Raw genomic sequence first — 21,365 nt, forward strand, 5'->3', positions numbered from 1 at the left:
TTTTTATACTTATTTTGTGAACATGGGAACAAAAAATTCAGAAGAATAAAATAATTTTAATAATTTAGTAATTTTCCCCCTAAACAAATTCATTGTTTCATTGATTCATTCCTCTGAAATCCTTCCCATTTTTTTTTTCCGTTCATAACTTTAACCTCTTTTTTTTTTTTTTTTTTACTTCAAATAGGGAATTGAGGGCTGGCCTGGTGGCACACTGCTACAGTGCACCGCTTGGGAGTGCGGCAGCGCTCCCGCCGAGGGTTCGGATCCCACATACAGACCGGTTCCCGCTCACTGGCTGAGTGAGGTGCGGGTGCGACACCAAGGGTTGCGATCCCGTTGCCGGTCCCGGTCCGGTACGGGCGCGACACTGAGGGTTGCGATCCGTTGCCAGACACGAAAAAAGACAAAAAGGAAAAAAAAAAAATAGGGAATTGAAATAAAGTACTCAACCACAAAAAGGGCATGTTTTATCTCCCCTTTCTTTTAATGAAACAAATACTTCACTTCTTCAAAAAGCTTTCTTATGTAGTTTATTCTAAATATTCATTATACTTCAGAAAGGCTTACACAAAACATTTAAAATTCTTAAGATTGGTCTAGAGCCATGCAAAGGTTATATTTTAATGCTTGAATTAAAATGAACAAAATTATATCAGCATGGGACCAGAAATTTGTTTGTTTTTACCTGTTCTTGGGTCCGATTCTTCCAGTATAACCACCTCTTTTTCCAGTCTGGACCTACCATGTTTTCAATAGCATTTTCGGCTAGAAGAATTTTTAAAACATTAATTCTTCAAGAATTTTATCACTTACCAAATACATAATATATAACTAATAACAGTCTTGCTTTCTTAACTACTTCAAAGTGCTATATCAATATAAAGTCAGTTGAAATAAAGAAAGTAAATTATATGATTGATATGGCACATACATAGAACTAATTATATATATATGTTTAGAATCTATGGAAAGTATAATTGTGTATAAAATGCCTGTAAGTACAGCAGCAAACACACTAAAATATTCTGAATTATAGCTTTTTAAAATATGAGTACATATAAGCATCATGTATCCAATTTATTTATTCTTTTTGGTAGTTACAAAGGCAGTTGACCGAAAAACCCCACAAATATTCAATTATGGTATTAATGACAAAGACTTAAAATGTTAATTATATTTTTACAAACGTTCACTGAAGATGGATGACTTCTTCACCACTCTGAAAACTCAGAACTCAATAACCTGTGTCCCTACTTACTATCCTTGAGACGAGCCTGAAGAGCTTCTTCCATAAAATAAATAGCTGCATCCCACTGTTGTTTATCAGATATGGACCGGTCTTCTAAAGCATTGTGTTGAATAACTCTCTGAAAAGGAAAGAAAACAGTAATTTGATTTATGTCTCATCATTTTTGTAATCTTATACAAATCGACAGCTTAGTAAGTACCCAAAATAACACATATATCTATAACAGCATAAAAGAATGTCCCTTCCATAAAAATGCAGGAGCTCCTTTTACTTGCCTGCTCATTTGTCAGCTTTCTCTCTAAAATATAAACAGTGGAGATACTCTCCTGGCTCAAACTAAACAAGCTAACCATCTCTAAAAAAGAGAAGGGAGAGAGAAAGGGTTATGTATATTACACAATTAACTGCATGAAATGCAATGCCCAGAATCCTAATATTCAGGGGTTAATAATTCAGGTCATCTCCACCTCTCCTTTTTGACCTATGCATTCGCATTTTTAAAGAAGAGAAAAAAATTAATAACCATTATTTCACTGTTAACAGGAATAGGGTAGATACTTAAAAAGTCTAGATAATAATGCTATTTATTGCAATTGAAAATTGGTTTCCAAATTTTATAATTTTTGAGTGAATGGATGAAAATAGTACCATACTCTCAGAAAGCCACTGAATGAAGGCATTTAACAAGAATAAGTGTAGTTTTCAAACATGAAGGCAAACACTTCTTTTAAATTTTACTTATTTATTTTTTAAGGCAAACATTTTCAAAAACAAAATTATAATTACAACCAGCCCACAATAGGATATGCATTTTCCTAGAAAATGTCATTTAACAGTGCCTCTCATAACTCTCTGAGCAGAGAAGGAACATAAAGATTTGATTATGGTGGTTGGAACATTTTATACAACAAAAGATTTATCAGGTGGTAGAGGTCAGAAGCCAGGCTCTGTAGTTAGAGCAGGGCTTGAATCCCAGCTCTGCCAATGACAATAATAGAACTGCTTAAGAATTAAATCAAATAATGCTTGAAAAATACTTAGCAGAGTTCCTGGCACATAGTAAGCATTCAATACAGTAGTCCCCCCTTATCTGTGGGTGATATGTTCCAAGATCCCCAGAGGATGCCTGAATCTGTGGATAGTACGAAACCCTACGTATGTGCTGCCACACAGTAACAGAGTTAATCTATATGAGGGGTCTTCAAAAAGTTCATGAGAAGATTTGTATTATCTCTTCATTCCATTTTTCCATGAACTTCCTGAAGTACCCTTGTACTTCCATGTTTTATGCTCTGGTGTCTCCCTCTTACTTTTATAAATGTAGGTTCTATTGGGCATCCTCTTCCAAAACAGCCCAATTTCATTGCAATTGAAGACTTGGATGGTATTTTTTCTCCCATGTTTTATGCTCTGGTGTCTCCCTCTTACTTTTATAAATGTAGGTTCTATTGGGCATCCGCTTCCAAAACAGCCCAATTTCATTGCAATTGAAGACTTGGATGGTATTTTTTCTTCTTAATCGAATTCTCTAATTCTGTTGGAAATGTAGCAGCAGCTGCTTCATCAGCAGATGCAGCCTCTTCAGTATTTTTTATATTTTTCAGTACAATCTGTGTAATCATCCTTTATTTGTTGAAGTCTTCATATATGCTCAATGCTTTCTGGCACAACATGCCATTCACAGGAGCACACTTTCTGTTCATGTCTTCTACTCACTAAGCACTTATCACACACCGTGGTCGTAAGTTTTGTAGTTTGTAACCTTCGCAGTTTGAGGTGTGACAGCAAAAGTAGCACAAATTTCCTTCTCCTCCTTCACAATTTCATGGATAGAAGACTCATTCTTCTTATAGATCTTAGCAACCTCAACACATGATTTTTTTTTTCTTTTTATTAAGTTGCTTCACTTTTTCACTTAAAGGAAGCACTTTGGCACGTCCGAATTGCCAGTATCACTACTCTTGTGACTTGGGGCCAATATTAAGTAAAATAATGGTTACTTGTACGCAAACACTGTTTAAAGGAAGCACTTTGGCACGTCCGAATTGCCAGTATCACTACTCTTGTGACTTGGGGCCATTATTAAGTAAAATAATGGTTACTTGTACGCAAACACTGTAATACAGCGACGGTCAATCTGACAACCGAGATGGCTACTAAGTAACTAGCAGGTGGACAGTGTATCCAGTGTGGATATGCTGGGCAAAGGGATGATTACCTTCCTGGGTGGGAAGAAGCAAAGTTTCATTGTGCTACTCAGGACTGCATGCAATTTAAAACTCATGAATTGTTTATTTCTGGAATTTTCTATTTAATTTTTTTGGACCACAGTTGACTATGGGTAACTGAAACTGTGGGTAAGGGGGGACTATTTTACATGTTAGTGTTATAATTTTAGAAGTGTAACATTTTATGATTCAAATCTACTGAAAACCAACACATCTAGTTCTTTTCATTACCACGGAGCATAAAATCAGAAGCAGCTGTCTATAGACAGGTCCACGCAATTGCTAATGGAGGATGATTTGTGACAGTTTATGAGATCCTATTTATGGGCCAGCCCCATGGCTCACTCGGGAGAATGCAGCGCTGGTAGCGCCAAGGCCACGGGTTCAGATCCTATATAGGGATGGCTGGTGCGCTCGCTGGTTGAGCGTGGTGCAGACCACACTGTGCCGAGGGTTGTGATCCCCTTACCGGTCAAAAAAATAAAAAGATATGAGATCCTATTTATTGCAAAGTTTGACTTTTTTCTGAGATGATAGCCAAGAAAGAAATAGCAGAAGGTGATTTTAAAAAGGCACAGAATTGTTAAAGGGCAGACTACAGATCATAAATCTATTTCCTTCCTTCATTATTTTAAATTCATAGTGTAATTTAAATAATCATATAAAAATACTCTCCTATGAAAGAGTATCAGTTTGAGAAATTACATAAAAATATGAGGCTGATACCCTAATATACAAATGACGTACCAAGCTGTCCTCTGCAAAGTCATTCCACTTGTGACGTTTAATACTTTCTTCTTTAACAGCCTCTTTAAGTTTATCAAATATGTCATCATGCTCTTTTCCTTTGGGTTCTGTCATAAAACGGGAAAATTCTTCTTGTAGGGTCTCCCAAGCAACCTTTAATTATTTAAAAGAAAAAAGCTGTATTTATACCACATGTTTTTATTTAACAGATTATATGAAAAATAACACATGAATTCAAGCTAAATAGATGTGATAAACATATGAAAACTATGTTAACAAAAAGAGAGCAAATATAAACTACGGTCTAAAGGTCTCACACTGGTAGCTGGCTTCCTAACATGTTTTGCTTGACGTCCACAGTATTGTAAATTTTAAAACATTTGTTGCCAACATTTAAAAATCGAGAGACTTCATATACAAATCTGCATCTCGAGCTTAGCTTGAACCATCTGGGAATGGTGTACCCATATTCTCACATGACATCACCTGGTGGAGCTGAACAGGGGCTGCCTCATTGAGATAAGGTAAGCATTCTAGGTCTGCCACCAGACTTATTTCACTTATGTATTTCAACCTGTAAGACACATGACTTTGCCTGCTTCTTCCACACTGGAAAGTTTAAAATTTCTTAGTTAATGATTTAGTTGCCTTCACATATTTGCCTATAAGCAAAGATATAAAGCAATGCATCAGGTACTTTCAAACATAGCTGAGTATTATTCAGCTTTGTATTTTAGCTAATTCCTAATTATCAAAACAGTGAAAAGAGCAGCATAGTTTCAAAAGTAATTAAGAACTAAATCTACTTAAGTAGGCTTTTTAATGTTACATTTTAGCTCTCTCTCACTTTAAACAAAAAATTCCTAATTATCAAAACAGTGAAAAGAGCAGCATAGTTTCAAAAGTAATTAAGAACTAAATTTACTTAAGTAGGCTTTTTAATGTTACATTTTAGCTCTCTCTCACTTTAAACAAAAAAATTATGGCATGGAAGCTGATTGTCCAAGAATACACAGGGAGTGGCAGTTGAGTATGAAAATCCATGTTTCCCAACTCTCACCAGGTGCATGCCCTTTCCACCATATCTAAAGGGCAGAACACAGCAGAAGACAGAATCATAGCCATTTTTATGACCACTTCCACTGCCTGAACATTAGGCTATGAAAATATAGGACAGGGCCCCGAAAATGTTAGGCCAGTAGTGAGGAGGGCTACTGAAGGAGGGCAGCAGCTCTCTAATGACTTTAGGGGTAAATGTGTTGATGACTGACCAGGGTTCAGCAACATGCAACTTGAGCAGAGAGGCTGCAAGTGTTCCTAGAAAGAGAGTCCTGAGGAAACTGAGAACAGAGTTGAAGAAGCTGGGACTGGAGCAGGATAGGAAAGGAGTGAAATTACATCTGAATAATGAGAAACTGACACTTTGTTTTCAAGGTAGGTATGAAAAACAAAATTACTTTTAACATTGACTCCAGTTTTGTAAGCAACCTCACACAAAAGCACAGGACACACTGACTCTTAGCTAGATCACTCTTCATAGAGTAACGTTTATGACATCAACTCAGATGATGATGATCATCGTAATAATAGCAGCTGCATTTCTTGAGCAGTTAGGATAGGCCAGATATTGCCTGAGTATTGTACATATATTAACTCATATAATCCTTTTGATAACCCCACGAGGTAAGCAACATTATCATCCCAAAGATGAGAAAGGTTAAGCAACTAGCCCAAGTCACACACCTACTAAGTGGTAGAGCCACGATACACGGGTAACAGGATTGGATTTTTTAAGGTCCTTTTTTAATGATTCCAAGTCTAACCTTCTGGCAGGATACTAACTAAGGAAATGATTTTTTAAGTATAATTGAGTCCTGCTGAAGATGAATAAATGAAATGTTTCATCTATTAAATATTTTCCTTATAGAATCTCTATCCACAAAAAAGTTCAAAATATTTCACATTTAAGCAAGTTTTCCTAGTTTCGTTAAATGTTATCTTCAGAAGAAAAACCAATACCCCCAGGCCAACACCATACCAATTAGTAAATTTTTATAACAGTAGTAACTGGTAGCAACATTCAGGTTAGTCCCAACACAGAGATGAGCAACAAAGAATAAGTAGAGTATAAGGACCAAAAAGAAAAATAGCAGCTGTGACGGGAATAAAACCTAATATTCACAGCCCTTGCTCTCTTCAGATAATGCTTCTTACCCCTTTAATTAAATTATATCCTAACCTCTACTGCTTTATTAGGAAGCTGTTTATCAGTCCACTGTTTAAGCTTGATATCCACTGTAGTATTAAAAGTTCCTGAATTCATGGTCTGTGCAGCTGGAAGATAGATATTTTCAATCACATGAGTTGACACTCTTTCCCACAAAGATTGCTGAAGGATTTCCTCCCTGAAATTAAAAAAAAAAAAAAAAAAAGTTCAAGAACACCAAATCTAAATATAATATTAAGTTTTTTAAAAGCTTGATTAAAGTATCATTAACTTATAATAAACTACACATATTTAATGTTTTGGTAAGTTCTGACATGTGTATAAATCTGTGAATCACAAAAATCAAGGTAACAAACATATCTATCATCCCCAAAAGTTGTAGCCATTGGATCTGCTTTCTTTCACTATGATTAGTTTGTATTTTCTAGAATTTTACACAAATGTAATTATACAGCATGTATTCTTTGTCTATCTTCTTTCAGTCAGCATAATTGAGATTCATCATGTTGCTATGAGTGTTAATATCTCACTTCTTTTTATTGTTGAGCAGCATTCCATTGCATGACTTTGTTCATCCATTAACCTGCTAATGCACATTTGGGCTGCTTTCAGTTGTTGGCTACTACAAATAAAGCTGTACATGAAGTGCATTCATGTACAAAAGTGTTTGTGTGAACATATGCTTTCGTTCCTCTTGGGTAAATATCTAAGAGTGGAATGGCTGCATCATATGGTAATTGTATTTTTAACTTTTTAATTGTATTTTCAACTGTTTTTCAAAATGGATGCACCATTTTACATTCCCACTAGCGGAGAATGAGAGTTCTACATCCTTGCCAACACCTGGTATGGTCAGTTATTTTAATTTCCCCTGTTCTAGTAGCTATATAGTAGTATCTCATTGTGGCTTTAGTTTGCATTTCTCTAATGACTACTAATTCTCAGAATTTTTTCATGTGCTTACTTGCTGAGTATTAACACATATTTCATATGTGTTTACTGTGGAGTCCAAGACTGAATATTTCTTGGAAAAATTTTCACGATTTATTAGACCATAGCACAAAGCACAAAGATGTTATGGGAAACTACTAGACAAATTTTACACACTTTATGAATAACGTAACAATATAAAAGATGCATCATCAGGCTGAAAATTCTGCCTTAAAAGACATCTTACAAAAACACAGATCTCTAAATAAAAGACAACTATTTTTTTCTTTTCTTTCTTTTTTTTTCAGTGGCTGGACAGTACAGGGATCTGAACCCTTGGCCTTGGTGTTATAACACCATGCTCTAATCAATGGAGCTAACCAGCCAGCCCACAACTATTTCAATTAAGAAAAAAAGTTGAAATCTCAGGAAAATATTTATTTGGCTTCCCTCAAACTAATTTCTACTGCAGTGTAATACTACAACATAAAAAAAAAAATCCAAACACTTTTCTTATCATTTGGTCAACCCTCTAGGATGCAGCTACAAATCTCAGCAAAAACATCCCTGCTATCCAAAAGCCAAGTTGCATCAACTTGGATAAGGATAGTTAACACCCTCCCCTCCAAGACTACTTACTAAACATTTTGTATAAAATTAAGTCTACTGAATCAGTGAGCTTCTGGCTTCCCCTTGCTAATTTTCAGGTCTTTTCTTCAGTTAAAATCAGAAACAAATAAAGAGTATGAGGAGATGACTCACCATTGAGGTCCAGAAGAACAAAGACAATTTAGTCAGTGAGTTTATGACAGAGTAAGAGGATTTGAGCAGATGGAAGAAAAGAAGCTTGTCAGGGCCTCCTATTCAGATACCATTTAAAAACCAAACTCAAGAAGATTTCTGAAAGCTGAGTAGATGACCCAGATCCAGCCTCTGACCACCAGGGCTTTTTTCTGCTCTTGCCTCAGAACAAACACGGTCTGTTATTTCTTCCTAGGAGTCTGAGGGCCAGGAATGTATATCCCAGACACCTGTTCAAGGAAACCATAACAAGAATCCAGACTACCAAATCCTGACAAGCCTAAGGTAACTTTCTCAAAGGAGGCTGCTGCTTTCCAATCGCCCATAGGTGGCTGCTGTCACCTATCCTTGCCCAGCCCTTCCTGCCCCTTCATCACCAAGCCGCTGTCCTCTGTCCCAGACTCCCACTGCTCTCCTCCATCACAATTTTTATTGAGCCCCCAATACCCTGATCCATGACAAACAAACCATTTTATATTCTCACTCTCCTTCCCTATTCCTGTATCTCTAAACCTTTCCTGGCTTTCCCTTAAAGACAGTGATTGCCCTTAAATTCTGCTGAGTGGAAGCTGTTCAGTAGTTGAATGGGCTCCAGAGTTAGAAAGTGGAAGCTATGTCCTCCTTGCCCCACAATCTCTTTTTTGGACCATCGGTCCTCAACTTGCATGTAGAAACCCCTGTACTACGAGGCTACCCCATCTGGTTAAACCATCTGCTACCCTTACTTGTTGCTGTTATCTACCAATTTCCCTAGCATTGTTCTATACAATCATAAACCTCATCTATATCCTAAGTTTTGTCATCATCCAGGGATAATTTCCACAAAAATACAAAATACAGCTAACATCCTTCCCTTGCCTTTACCTAACACTTATTAACCCTTTAAATCTGAGATTATGATATTGCAAATCTTCTTTGATTCCTCAGATCTGAGTTAGGGGATTCAACTGTGCTTTCCCACTTTCCTTTCATTCTTTTAAGCTAAATCAAAATAAACTTAATACTTTTCACTCAAAATTGCATGTATACTATGTACCATTTTTTTTAATGTGTATTTCTATGAAGCCAGCCAGCTACCCTAGAAAAGATATTTCTATGTTGATGGCCACATAATGTTAATGATATACCGATATCTCGTGCTTAATGTCAGTAATTGATTCATGAAAATTAGGTTTATTGCATAAAAATGCTGAGAACCTGTTTTCCACTATAACATATTATAAATCAAATCTAACCCCGTAAAAACTTTCTTAAAACATAACTAGAATTAATAGAAAGCTATCATGTCAAGACATACAATGCTTGTAATACTGCTTCCAGATCACCAAATACAGATAAAACAGTCCTGTGACTTAAATAATTATAAACATTTTAGGCATGTGTCCTGAAGGCATTATGCAGCAAAAAGATACCAATAAAAACTCCTAAAACAACATCAACTACATTACAAAAATAATGTGACTTAAATAATTATAAACATTTTAGGCATGTGTCCTGAAGGCATTATGCAGCAAAAAGACACCAATAAAAACTCCTAAAACAACATCAACTACATTACAAAAATAATGTTTTGGGACCAATGCAGTTGTATTCAAAGTGGCATGAATAGTTGAGGTTAGAATGTGCTATTCTGATTTATGTTTGTTAAGTTCTAGAGTCCGGGAAAAAAAGTTAATGAAAAGATGACAGAGAATCATCTGATCTGGCAGCTCATAGAAATAAACCTCTAGCATCCAGATGTCCTAGTTTTCGTCCTTGCCTTTTCAACAGGCAATCAGACAGTACCTGTCCCTTCACAATTCCCTTCAGCCACTTGTGTATTAAATAAATTAGATTTATCTTCAAGGCTTGCTTTAGTGTAGGAATACTAGTGTAGGGTTGCTCTGTCCAAACAAAACTAACTTTTCCACTTGAGGATGCCAAAATTAATTTTCAGAGGGATCACATTTTCCTCCCATAAATAGCATTATTAGTTGCTATAGTTTACAAATCACTTTTTATATATATATTACTCATATAACCTATTAAGGCAATTAATGTTATATTCATTCTGGACACACACACACACACATATACAAACACACATATCTATACATCTTTATATTTCTTGCAACTTCAAAAGGTAACTGACTTAAACAAAACCATAGAACTGGCTTAATATATAAATAACCAACATAGCAAGTTGTGTTATATATTGTCATATATATGTTTGATTAATCAATCAACACATATAGATAAGATCAGATCTTGTTTTTTGCACAAGGAAAGAAGATTAAAAATAGGCAAATTTTGACTACTTGAAGACAGAAGAGGGTTCACCACTGAGGAAGAAAGGGCACTGAGATGGGGAAACTCGTGATAACAATTCAAACTTAAGGACTAGACACTACTGTCTAGGCTCAATTTTGATAGCCTTCCACTAAGCAAATAGAAGAGGTACAGAAAATATTTATTATGAATCACAGTAAAGATAGTTCGGCTCCAAGAATGAAAAACTCTTAAAAATACCAAAACTTCATTACAAAGATAATTTATATGCAAAGAACTTGTTAATTAAAATATGAATGCAAAATCTCAAGGTTCTTTATACATAGCTTGCTTGAGGTACAGAATCTATTTGGTTACAGTGTCCCATTCCAACAAATTTAAGAATGCCTAAATTTACAAAAAATATAAATTAAAGGTGACAGTTTGCCTTAAAAGAGATTTGCATGAGAATTTTTAAAAATGATGCATTTACTTGCTATTTTAAAAAAAATCTCAAATGGGATTCAATTCAAAATGTGATCTGCACACAACATATTAGGCACATGTTACAGAAAGCAAAAACTGTTCTTACTCAGAAGTGAAAACTAGAAAATATACGCTATTCTCCCTTTTCAAACCAATTTTCTCTGTAGTTTTGTTCTCTATGATTAATCCAACAAGAGAAACTAGTCCCAATAGATTGTTTGACATTTATCTAAAGCACAATTTAATGAAACTTTTGTCTAAATGATTGTATAGAAATCACGATTATGTATTCATTAAATGTAAGATAAAGAAAAGCCAAAGAAGAATCAAGATTTAAAAAGAATAGGGAGAAAGCAATCATCCAGAAATTCAATTGGTTAGACTATGACAGTGGTTAGATTTAGCAAAAAAACATACTTTTATGTATTTGCCTACTTAACTAAATGTTTTGAGGGAAGAGCTTAGCCAACAATAAATCATCACGTCATCAATCTAAGTTTCAACATTTCATTAGTCTTTGCGAAAAGGGATTAATGTCAAAGTCAAATACTCACCAATGTTTTGGTGTAACCTGGCTCAGACTGATAACTTCATCGAGGATTTCATTTTTAGCTTTTTCAAATAGTTCATTCTAGGCAATATAGAAACAAGTAATTAAGATTTTCATAAGATAGTAAATTTGTCCTTGTCATTATTTTCAGAGATAACCAAAAGGAGGTCGGCCTTTGACAGGATAGCAGATTGAATTTAGTTTTGAATATGTATGACTAGCAAAAATGCTCTTTTATTCTAGTCTCTTTTTTAGGAATGCCATTATCCAGATAAGGACAAACTGACATAAATATGTATCTTATTTACTCAAATCTGAATGCAGTTTTTCACATAACATTTGGTCATACAAGATTTTCACATAAATGTTATGTGAAAGCATCAATACATATTTAGTGTAATAATTTAAATGTAAATTCATGCTGTTTGACAAGTAATGGCATGTTAAAATCAAGAAAAAACAATATTTAGCTCCACTAAATTAGAGTATACTTCTCCAAGGTAAATGCTGAAAAGGTAAAAAGTTGATGTACAATTTAAAAAATTTTAGGTTACATAAATACATTAATTCTATAAGATTTTTTTTTTTTTTTTAAAGATGACCGGTAAGGGGATCTCAACCCTTGGCTTGGTGTTGTCAGCACCACACTCAGCCAGTGAGCAAACCAGCCATCCCTATATAGGATCCGAACCCGTGGCCTTGGTGTTATCAGCACCGCACTCTCCCGAGTGAGCCACGGGCTGGCCTAATTCTATAAGATATTTAAAGAATATTCTTCACCTTCTCAGAAAAGATTTTAAACACTTGTTTTAACATCTCACAATTCCTAACCATTTTTTAATGTTAAATATAAAAAATAATTTCAATTATCATAGAAGAGATAGCTGCTGGGCCGGCCCGGTGGCGCACTGCTACAGTGCGCCGCTTGGGAGCGCGGTGGCGCTCCCGCCGAGGGTTCGGATCCCACGTGCAGACCGGTTCCCGCTCACTGGCTGAGCAAGGTGTGGGAGCAACACCGAGGGTTGAGATCCCATTGCTGGTCCTGGTCCGGTACGGGCGCGACACTGAGGGTTGCGATCCGTTGCCAGACACGAAAAAAAGACAAAAAGGAAAAAAAAAAGAAGAGATAGCTGCTCCTAAAAATATATTCTTTCAGCTCTAAATTAGTAGTTATGGTCAAAACCAAAGCAATTTAGCTTATCAGATTTCTCTTATAAACATAAATTTTGTTAGAACACAAAATTAAGTTAAGACATATAAAAAAATACACGAGGTACCCAAATATTACCCGGTCAAGTTCTCGCAGGCGAGGATAGTTATTCTTCCACTCAGTTTCAAGGTTAAAACGTGTTGCTGAGGAAGAAGGGAAATGTTTAAATTTGATGATTCTCTTTTTTTCCAGATGTAGTGGTTAAAGGCTATCCTGCACATCATCTGTATTAACTGAATTTCTGAGGGTGCACCTATGGCTCCTTAGTACTCTGGGCTCTCAAAAATCTCAGAATTTCATTATTGCAATAGCTTTCTAAACTATTCTGTTTATAGTTTCTGTTTTCAGTCCACAAACACACAGCTGAAGCAGTTTAGAACAAGAATGGACTCTGGAGTAGTACCACCAAGATTCAAATACTGAATCTATTAAATATTGCTGTATGACACTAGGTAAGTTACTCTGTGCCTTTGTTTTCTCTTCTGTAAGATAGGAATAAAAATAATACTCACAAAATTGCTGAGGAACTAAGTGGGATAAATATGTAGGATCTCCATGAGGGAAAAAGGAAAGGAGAATATATTCTTCAGATAAAACTATGGAAGACATGGAGCAGCAAAATGTGGGATTTGGGAAATAGTACAATGTAAATGAAGCACAGAGTGCTCTGCTTCCCAACATTTTCTCTTTCCTCCCTAAAAAGGAGGAATCTGCATTCTCTATAGTTTACTAAGTTTTCTCCCAAGCACAACTGCAAATTTTCTAATCTGCTTAAACTCTGCAAATGTGCTCCTAGCAATGTTTCCTCTGAAAGGAAAACCATATTCTTATCCAACAACCAAAGATTTGCATTTTTCCATTTTCCACACATTGTCTAATAGTAAATGAACTATTAAGTAACTGTGAAAGAAAGGGAGTACAGAGTCACATGGATGCTAAAGACTGACAGCTAATAAAATGTCTAAATTTGTTTGCTTATTTTAAAAATCCATTTACCTTTGAAACTATCAGCCTGTTGTTCAACTGATTCTCGTACCATTTTCCAAAAGCAGTCTGATACAGCAAGGCTTAAATTTCTTGTAGTCACTTGGTGTGCCTTTAGCATGCTTGTCCTACCAAAAAAAAGAAAAAAGAAAAAAGAGCTAACATATATTAAAATGGCAAAAAAGACAATAACACCATCACCAAGTTTGAGAACGCACTTGTTATAATATAATGAAAATAGCCACTTATTCCTTTTTATCCCACAGCTAGCCAATAAAACTTCCTATGATGTAGAAAATGTTCTATGTATGAGCTGTCCAATACAGTAGCTATTAGCCACATAGGGTTATTGAGCCCTTGAAATGTGTAATTAGTTTGACTGAAGAAATAAATATTTAATTTTATTAAATGTTAACTAATTTAAACATTAATAACTGCACAGGACTAGTTGGCTATCATATTGAATAGCACGGTTCTATATGCTGTGTTTGAAAGAATTATCTTGATTTACTATACTAATCTAGATGAAAACATAATTTTCTATTTCCAGAAATTCTCTACATATAAGTTTTAGTATAATTCAATTGCTCTTTAGCTCTTGCTTTTTGGTCAATATCTTATTTTCTGGCAACTTCTGTCAATATTTATTTAGGGATATCCCTTTGACACCCCCACTCCAACTTTCCCTGATACTGTTGTACACATAATTAAAAACGAAAGTGTTGATTTTTTAAAAATCACTTTATAAGTAAAACGACATAAGAGGTGTCTGTGTTGTCTTTCACTGCCCACATCCCAAGGGGCAGTTTATTATGCCAGCATATATTGTACAATGTGATAAACTGTTCTAATTCTATCAAAGAGTAGCTTAAGAACTTGCTTATTATTTACAGATCACTATTTAGGGAAGATTCTAGATATTCATTGTTTAATGAACAGCTAAAAAAACAAACTTTTAAGTGAAAACAGTTCGATTTAAGCTACTCTCTCACTGTCAAATCTTTAAATATTTTAACAAGACACTTACTTTAGGAGCTTTGAATTCTGAAAAAATTCCTCTTCATATTCTCTTATAGCTTCAATATTTTCAGAGCTGTTTCCTAGGGAGAAATGGCAACCAAATTTTCACCAAGTAAATTAATCTTTATTATTTGAAAACAACAAAAACTAAAAATAAATTATAATAATCCATCTTGCATACCTTTTCCCGTTACGACAGCAAAATAACCAAGAGCTTTCATTGGGAAGAGCTTTCCTTCAATTATTTGCTGAATCTATTTTAAAAGTGGGAAAAATAAATGTGAGATGTAGGCTTATGTAATTTTTAAAAGCATTATATACAATTTAGAAAGAAAAAATAATTTAATGATGTTGTACATGTACATGTTTATTAGTTAAATATATAAATCCATACAAAAACATTTAAAATGTATTTCAGAGGGAGGAAGACGAGGAATTGGTAAAGGAACACAAAAATCAACTACATTGTATATTGATAAATATTTTAAAAATGTATTTCAATTGCTATTTGAGAAAAAAAAGTTTTAATTTTTTGAAAATGTATTATTAAAACATCTGTACCCAAATCAAAACTTGGAATGATGTGTACTTCTTTGGAGTCAGAAATACCTTAGTTTGAATGCCAACTCTGCCACTTATAATCTATGTGGTCTTAAGTGTCTTAACTTTTCAAAAAGGTAGTTGAGAAGATTATGAGAGAATATGATAGCTAGCACAGTGCTAGGCATGTAGAAGCACTCAATAAATGGCAGCTATTATTCTTATTTCCCCATATACTCTTCAAATATGTAAATTCTAATCAAATTGGATTGTCTTTCATTTCTTCCTTCCTCCTCCCCCTCCTCCTCCTTTTTAAATATCTAGGTCCATTGATTCTCAACTCTTTTAGGGTCAAAAAACCTTTTTATTTTTTATTTTATTTATTATTTTCCTTTTTGTCTTTTTTCGTGACCGGTAATGGGATCGCAACCCTCAGTGTCGTGCCCGTACCGCGACTGGCAACGGGATCGCAACACTCGGTGTCGCGCCCGCACCGCGCTCAACCAGTGAGCGGACCGGTCTCTATATGGGATCCAAACCCTCCGTGGGAGCGCCGCCGCGCTCCCAAGCGCCGCACTCTACCGAGTGCGCCACCAGGCCGGCCCTAAAAAACCTTTTTTATTTTTTTATACTCTAAGATGTTGTTGTGGAGCAGTTGGGGGAGGGGGAGGGGGAAAGGGGATGGTATAGGGTGGGAGGAGGAGCAAAGAGAGTGGGGGCATGGTCAAGGCCCATGGTACCCCCCTCATTCTGGCAAGGGAACCCAGGGAGTTTCCGGCAGCAGCTTGGTCATGGCTGGGCCAGATGCAGACATCAGACAGAGCATGACTGAGGTCCTCCACTGCCCCAGCTCAGGAGCCTGGGGAGCTTCTAGCAGCAGCTTGGTGGTCATCACTGGGCTGGATGTGGATGTCAGGGGTATGTGGCTGAGGCCCTTGACCCCTGACCCCTGACCCCCTGGCTTGGGAGCCCAGGGGTGGGGGGGCTTTCAGTTCTTCTAGGTTTAAGGGAGCGTCGCTGCGCTCCCAAGCGGCGCACTGTAGCAGTGCGCCACCGGGCCGGCCCTAAAAAACCTTTTTAAATGTGATAAAAACTACAGACTATGTACCCAGAAGAATGCATATTTGCACAGAGATCTACCATTCATACACAATGTAAAAGAGTTTCTATCCCTTGAAGCTAATTCAGGTTAACATTGGGGTAAGAATCCTTCCTCTAAGACAAGTTACAACCTAAGTTAATACTGAATCATTGATATAAAAAGGACTAAAATATGCTTCAACTGCATTGCAAAAGAAATACAAACTCACTCTCTAGAGAAGCATATAAAGAAATAAAAGAAATAAGAGAGATGGGAAGGAGGCCACAGAAATTTGTTTCTACCTCACTTATCCTCTTTTCCATATCAGGACCATTACTGCCATGGCAGTCCTTACCCTTAAAAGTAAGGCAAAGCAGAGGTCATGAAGGCTGTGGAGAAGAGTTAACACAGCAGGCCTGAGACTGCTATCCTTAAAAAGGACTGCTTGTCTTTGGCTGGCATCTGAAGACTTAACTGGTAAACAATTCTCTATACTGATACAAAACTTTCCCTAAATAACAGTGGCTCATTGTGCATGTAATGTGTTTTATGCTAAACATACGCTTTCCTTTCTAGAGTCTGGAATTTTGGTATATGAGGGTGCCTACATGACCACCTCCAATTAAGACCTCAGGTACTGAGTCTCTAATGAGCAACTTACTGCTTGGAGGGATTACGTGTGCCCTGTGTGATGTTACTGGGACAGGACTCTTGGAAATTTGAGCCTGATTTCCTCCAGACTTCAACCCATGTGCCTTTTCCCTTTGCAATTTTTTTTATTCTTTCATCGTAAGAAGTTAAGTATAAGTATGACTATGTGCTGAGTCCTGTAAGTCCTTCTAGAGAATCACTAAACCTAGAGCTGGTCTGTTGTAGGGACACCTGACACAGAGAGGCATAGTACCAGAAAGTTTAAGATGGGAAGGAGACGAATTCTAAGCAGTAGCACTTAGGATAGGTACTTAAAGTAGTAAAGTTGCTGTTTTATGGGGAATAATAATATAATAATAGATGACAGCCACCATGTATATAACACTTTTGTGCCAAGCAATATTCCATCCACATTACAACTTATATTTAACTCATTAAATCTTCACAGCCTATAAGATAGAACCATTAATAGCTACATTTCTACCAGATGAGGAAGCCTAAAGCACTGACAAGTTAAACAATTTACCCAAGGTTACACAGCTAGCAAATGGTAGAGCCACGATTTGAAATTAAGCAATCTGACTACAGATCTTGTACTCTTAGCCACCACCTTATACCTTTAAAATTAAGTAGACAGCATGCCTAAAGTCAAGACTTACAACCCAATATGACTTACATGCAATATTATCTTGAAATAAAACTCTTTCCTTGTTAAGGGAGAAGAGGAAAGGTGTTACAGACTTCAGTAAAATAATTCTAAAAATACATTTCCCTAAGATAAGAGACAACTGAACATTATGTATAGAATTCACAGAATTTCAGAAATGAAAATGACCTTAGCTCTAGTCTAGTCAACTAGTGGGTTGGATTCTTCATTGATTGGATTTAGAAAAGTAACAAGGTTTGCAGAAGGACATAGAGCCAGTTGGTGATGAAACATGGAAAAGTATGCTGTGGCCTTACTCCCAATCCAATGCCTTTCTACTATAAAAATCTGCTATATAGGCTTTGATGAGTTAGGGAAAGTAATGTTTATCTACAATAAAATGGCATATAAGATCTTCAAGGAATTCATACTATCACTAATTTATGGACATCATCAAGAAGGGATGGGAGAAGAGGGAAGGCAAGGGAGAAGTAGGGAGGGAAGGGAAAGGAAGGGAGGGGATGGGAGGAAAGGAAAGAAAAAGAAAATTAAAGAAAAGAAAAACAACAAATAAAGTTAATGACTACATGTCAACACACATTATTTAAATTAAATTGGGGTGAGCAGCATTAGCAGTTTCTGTATTTCTAAAGCAAATTAATTATAATTATAGAATTTTATTCATATCCCAAAACTGTACTTAAGTAATTTACTATAACTTCCTAATACTTTTTTAAAATGGGAACCAAAAAAAAGTTGGTTTTTCAAAAAGAAAAATAAAATGGACAAACCATTAGCTAGGTTAACAAAAAAAAGAAGGGAGAAGACCCAAATAACAAAAATCAGAAATGAAAAGAGAGACATTACAACTGATACCACAGAAATATGAAGAATCATTAGAGACTACTATAAACAACTGTATGACAACAAATATGGAAATCTGGAAGATATGGATAAGTTTCTAGACACGTATAAACTACCAAGACTGAACCAAGAAGAGATAGAAAACCTGAACAGGACAATAACCTTCAACAATATTAAAGTGGTAATCAGCAATCTTTTAACAAAGAAAAGTCCAGGTCTGGATGGCTTTATGGCTGAATTCTATCAAACTTTTAAAGAGGAGTTAATAACAATTCTCCTCAAACTATTCCAGAAAACTGAAACAGAANAAGAAGAGATAGAAAACCTGAACAGGACAATAACCTTCAACAATATTAAAGTGGTAATCAGAAATCTTTTAACAAAGAAAAGTCCAGGTCTGGATGGCTTTATGGCTGAATTCTATAAAACTTTTAAAGAGGAGTTAATAACAATTCTCCTCAAACTATTCCAGAAAACTGAAACAGAAGCTACTCTCACAAACTCATTCTATGAGGCCAACATAAGTCTAATACCAAAACCAGATAAAGACACAACAAAAAAAGAAAAGTACAGGCCAATTTCCTTGATGAACTTAGATACAAAAATCTTCAACAAAATATTAGCAGTCAGAATACAGCAACACATTAAAAAAATCATACACCATGATCAAGTGGGATTCATACCACGAAAGCAAAGATGGTTCAACATATGAAAGTCAATAAATGTGATACATCACATCAACAAACTCAAGGACAAAGACCGTATGATTATCTCAATAGATGCTGAAAAGCATTTGACAAAATTCAACATCCCTTCATGATAAAGATGCTCAACAAATTAGGTACAGAAGGAAAGTATCTCAGCACAATAAAAGCCATTTATGACAAGCCCACCACCAGTATCATTCTGAATGGGAAAAAACTAAAGGCCTTTCCCTTAAGAACAGGAGCAACACAAGGATGCCAACTCTCACCACTTCTATTTAACACAGTACTGGAGGTACTATTAGCAATCAGGCAAGAGAATGAAATGAAGAGAATCCAGATTGGAAAAGATGAAGTCAAACTTTCTCTATTTGCAGATGACATGATACTATATATAGGAAAACCTAAAGACTCTATCAGAAAACTCCTAGAGCTGGTTAATAACTTCAGTAATGTTGCAGGATACAAAATAAATGCCCCCAAATCAGCTGTATTTATATACTCAAATAATGAGCTAACAGAAAGAGAAACAGAGAAAGCCCATTCACAATTCTCACACAAAAAAATAAAATACCTGAGGATCAATTTAACCAAGGATGTGAAAGATCTCTACAATGAGAACTAAAAACCACTTCTGAAAGAAATTACAGAAGACACAAAAGGATGGAAAGATATTCCATGCACTTGGATTGGGATACTTAACATTGTGAAAATGTCTATACTACCTAATGCAATTTTGAGATTCAATGCAATCCCCATCAAAATACCAATGACATTTTTCACAAAAATGGAAAAAACAATCTTACCTTTCACATGGAACAACAAAAGACCCTGAATAGTCAAAGCAATCCTGAACAAAAAAAATAAAGCCGGAGGCATAACACTACCTGATTTCAAATTATACTACAAAGCTATTGTAACCAGGGCCAGCCCTGGAGGCCGGCCGCATGGCTCACTCAGGAGAGTGCCATGGGTTCGGATCCTATATGGGGGTGGCCGGTGCGCTCACTGGCTGAGCGTGGTGCAGACAACACCAAGCCAAGGGTTACGATCCCCTTACTGGTAAAAAAAAAAAAAAAAGGCTATTGTAACCAAAACAGCATGGTACTGGTATAAAAATAGACATTCAGACCAGTGGAGCAGAATTGAGAACCCAGAAATCACCCCTCAGGCATCTGATACTGGACAAAGGCAACAACACTCTACATTGGGGAAAAGACTGCCTCTTCAACAAGTGGTGCTGGGAAAACTGGTTATTCATATGAGGAAGGATGAAACTAGGTATGCACCTCTCACTGTACACTAAAATCAACTCAAAATGGACTAAAGACTTAAGTATAAGGCCTGAAACTGTAAAATTACTAAGGGAAAATATAGGTGAAATACTTCAGCAACTAGGTCTGGGCACAGACTTTATGTACATGAGCCCAAAAGCACAAGCAACAAAAGAAAAAATAAACAAATGGGACTATATCAAACTAAAAAGTTTCTGCACAGCAAAGGAAACGATCAAGAGAGTGAAACAACAACCTAGAGTGGGAGAAAATTTTTGCTAACTATGCAACTGACAAGAGATTAATATCCATAATATACAAGGAACTCAAGCAATTATACAGTAAAAAAATAAATAACCCAATTAAAAAATGGGCAAAGGAGCTGAATAAATATTTTTCAAAGGAAGATATACAAATGGCCAACAGATACATGAAAAAATGCTCAACATCACTAGTCATCAAGGAAATGCAAATTAAAACTACACTTAGATACCTCACTCCAGTTAGACTGGCTATAATAAAAAAGATGGCGCATAACAAATGCTGGTGAGGGTGTGGAAAAAAGGGAACGCTCCTACATTGTTGGTGGGACTGTAAATTAGTACAACCACTATGGAAAACGGTATGGAGGTCTCTCAAACAACTACAGATAGATCTTCCATATGATCCAGCAATTCCACTTCTGGGTATATACCCAGAAGAATAGAAATCATGTCGAAGGGATACGTGCACTCCCATGTTCATTGCAGTTCTGTTTACAATAGCCAAGACAATAGCCAAGACACCAACCTAAATGTCCATCAATGGATGACTGGATAAGGAAAATGTGGTATATATACACCATAGAATACTACTCTGCCATAAAAAAGAATGAAGTTTTCCCATTTGCAACAACATGGATGAGCCTGAAGAAAATTATGTTG

The 21,365-nt window shown here is 36.0% G+C and overlaps 1 protein-coding gene across 1 annotated transcript in view; it reads right to left on the reverse strand.

The window, feature by feature from the left end:
- Positions 1–21,365, reverse strand: part of OPA1 (optic atrophy 1 (autosomal dominant)) — a gene marked incomplete at its 5' end in the record, with an annotated part of 96,090 nt that overhangs the window by 42,287 nt on the left and 32,438 nt on the right. Inside the window, 9 exons of the mRNA XM_008589883.1 lie at positions 689–768; positions 1,262–1,370; positions 4,228–4,380; positions 6,467–6,632; positions 11,473–11,549; positions 12,757–12,821; positions 13,675–13,790; positions 14,690–14,762; positions 14,864–14,936. Of these exons, the coding sequence (XP_008588105.1) occupies positions 689–768; positions 1,262–1,370; positions 4,228–4,380; positions 6,467–6,632; positions 11,473–11,549; positions 12,757–12,821; positions 13,675–13,790; positions 14,690–14,762; positions 14,864–14,936 (912 nt within the window). The remainder of the gene's footprint in view (positions 1–688; positions 769–1,261; positions 1,371–4,227; positions 4,381–6,466; positions 6,633–11,472; positions 11,550–12,756; positions 12,822–13,674; positions 13,791–14,689; positions 14,763–14,863; positions 14,937–21,365) is intronic.

Source organism: Galeopterus variegatus, unplaced genomic scaffold (genome assembly GCF_000696425.1).
Source record: "Galeopterus variegatus unplaced genomic scaffold, G_variegatus-3.0.2 Scaffold5724, whole genome shotgun sequence".
Classification (NCBI taxonomy): domain Eukaryota; kingdom Metazoa; phylum Chordata; class Mammalia; order Dermoptera; family Cynocephalidae; genus Galeopterus; species Galeopterus variegatus.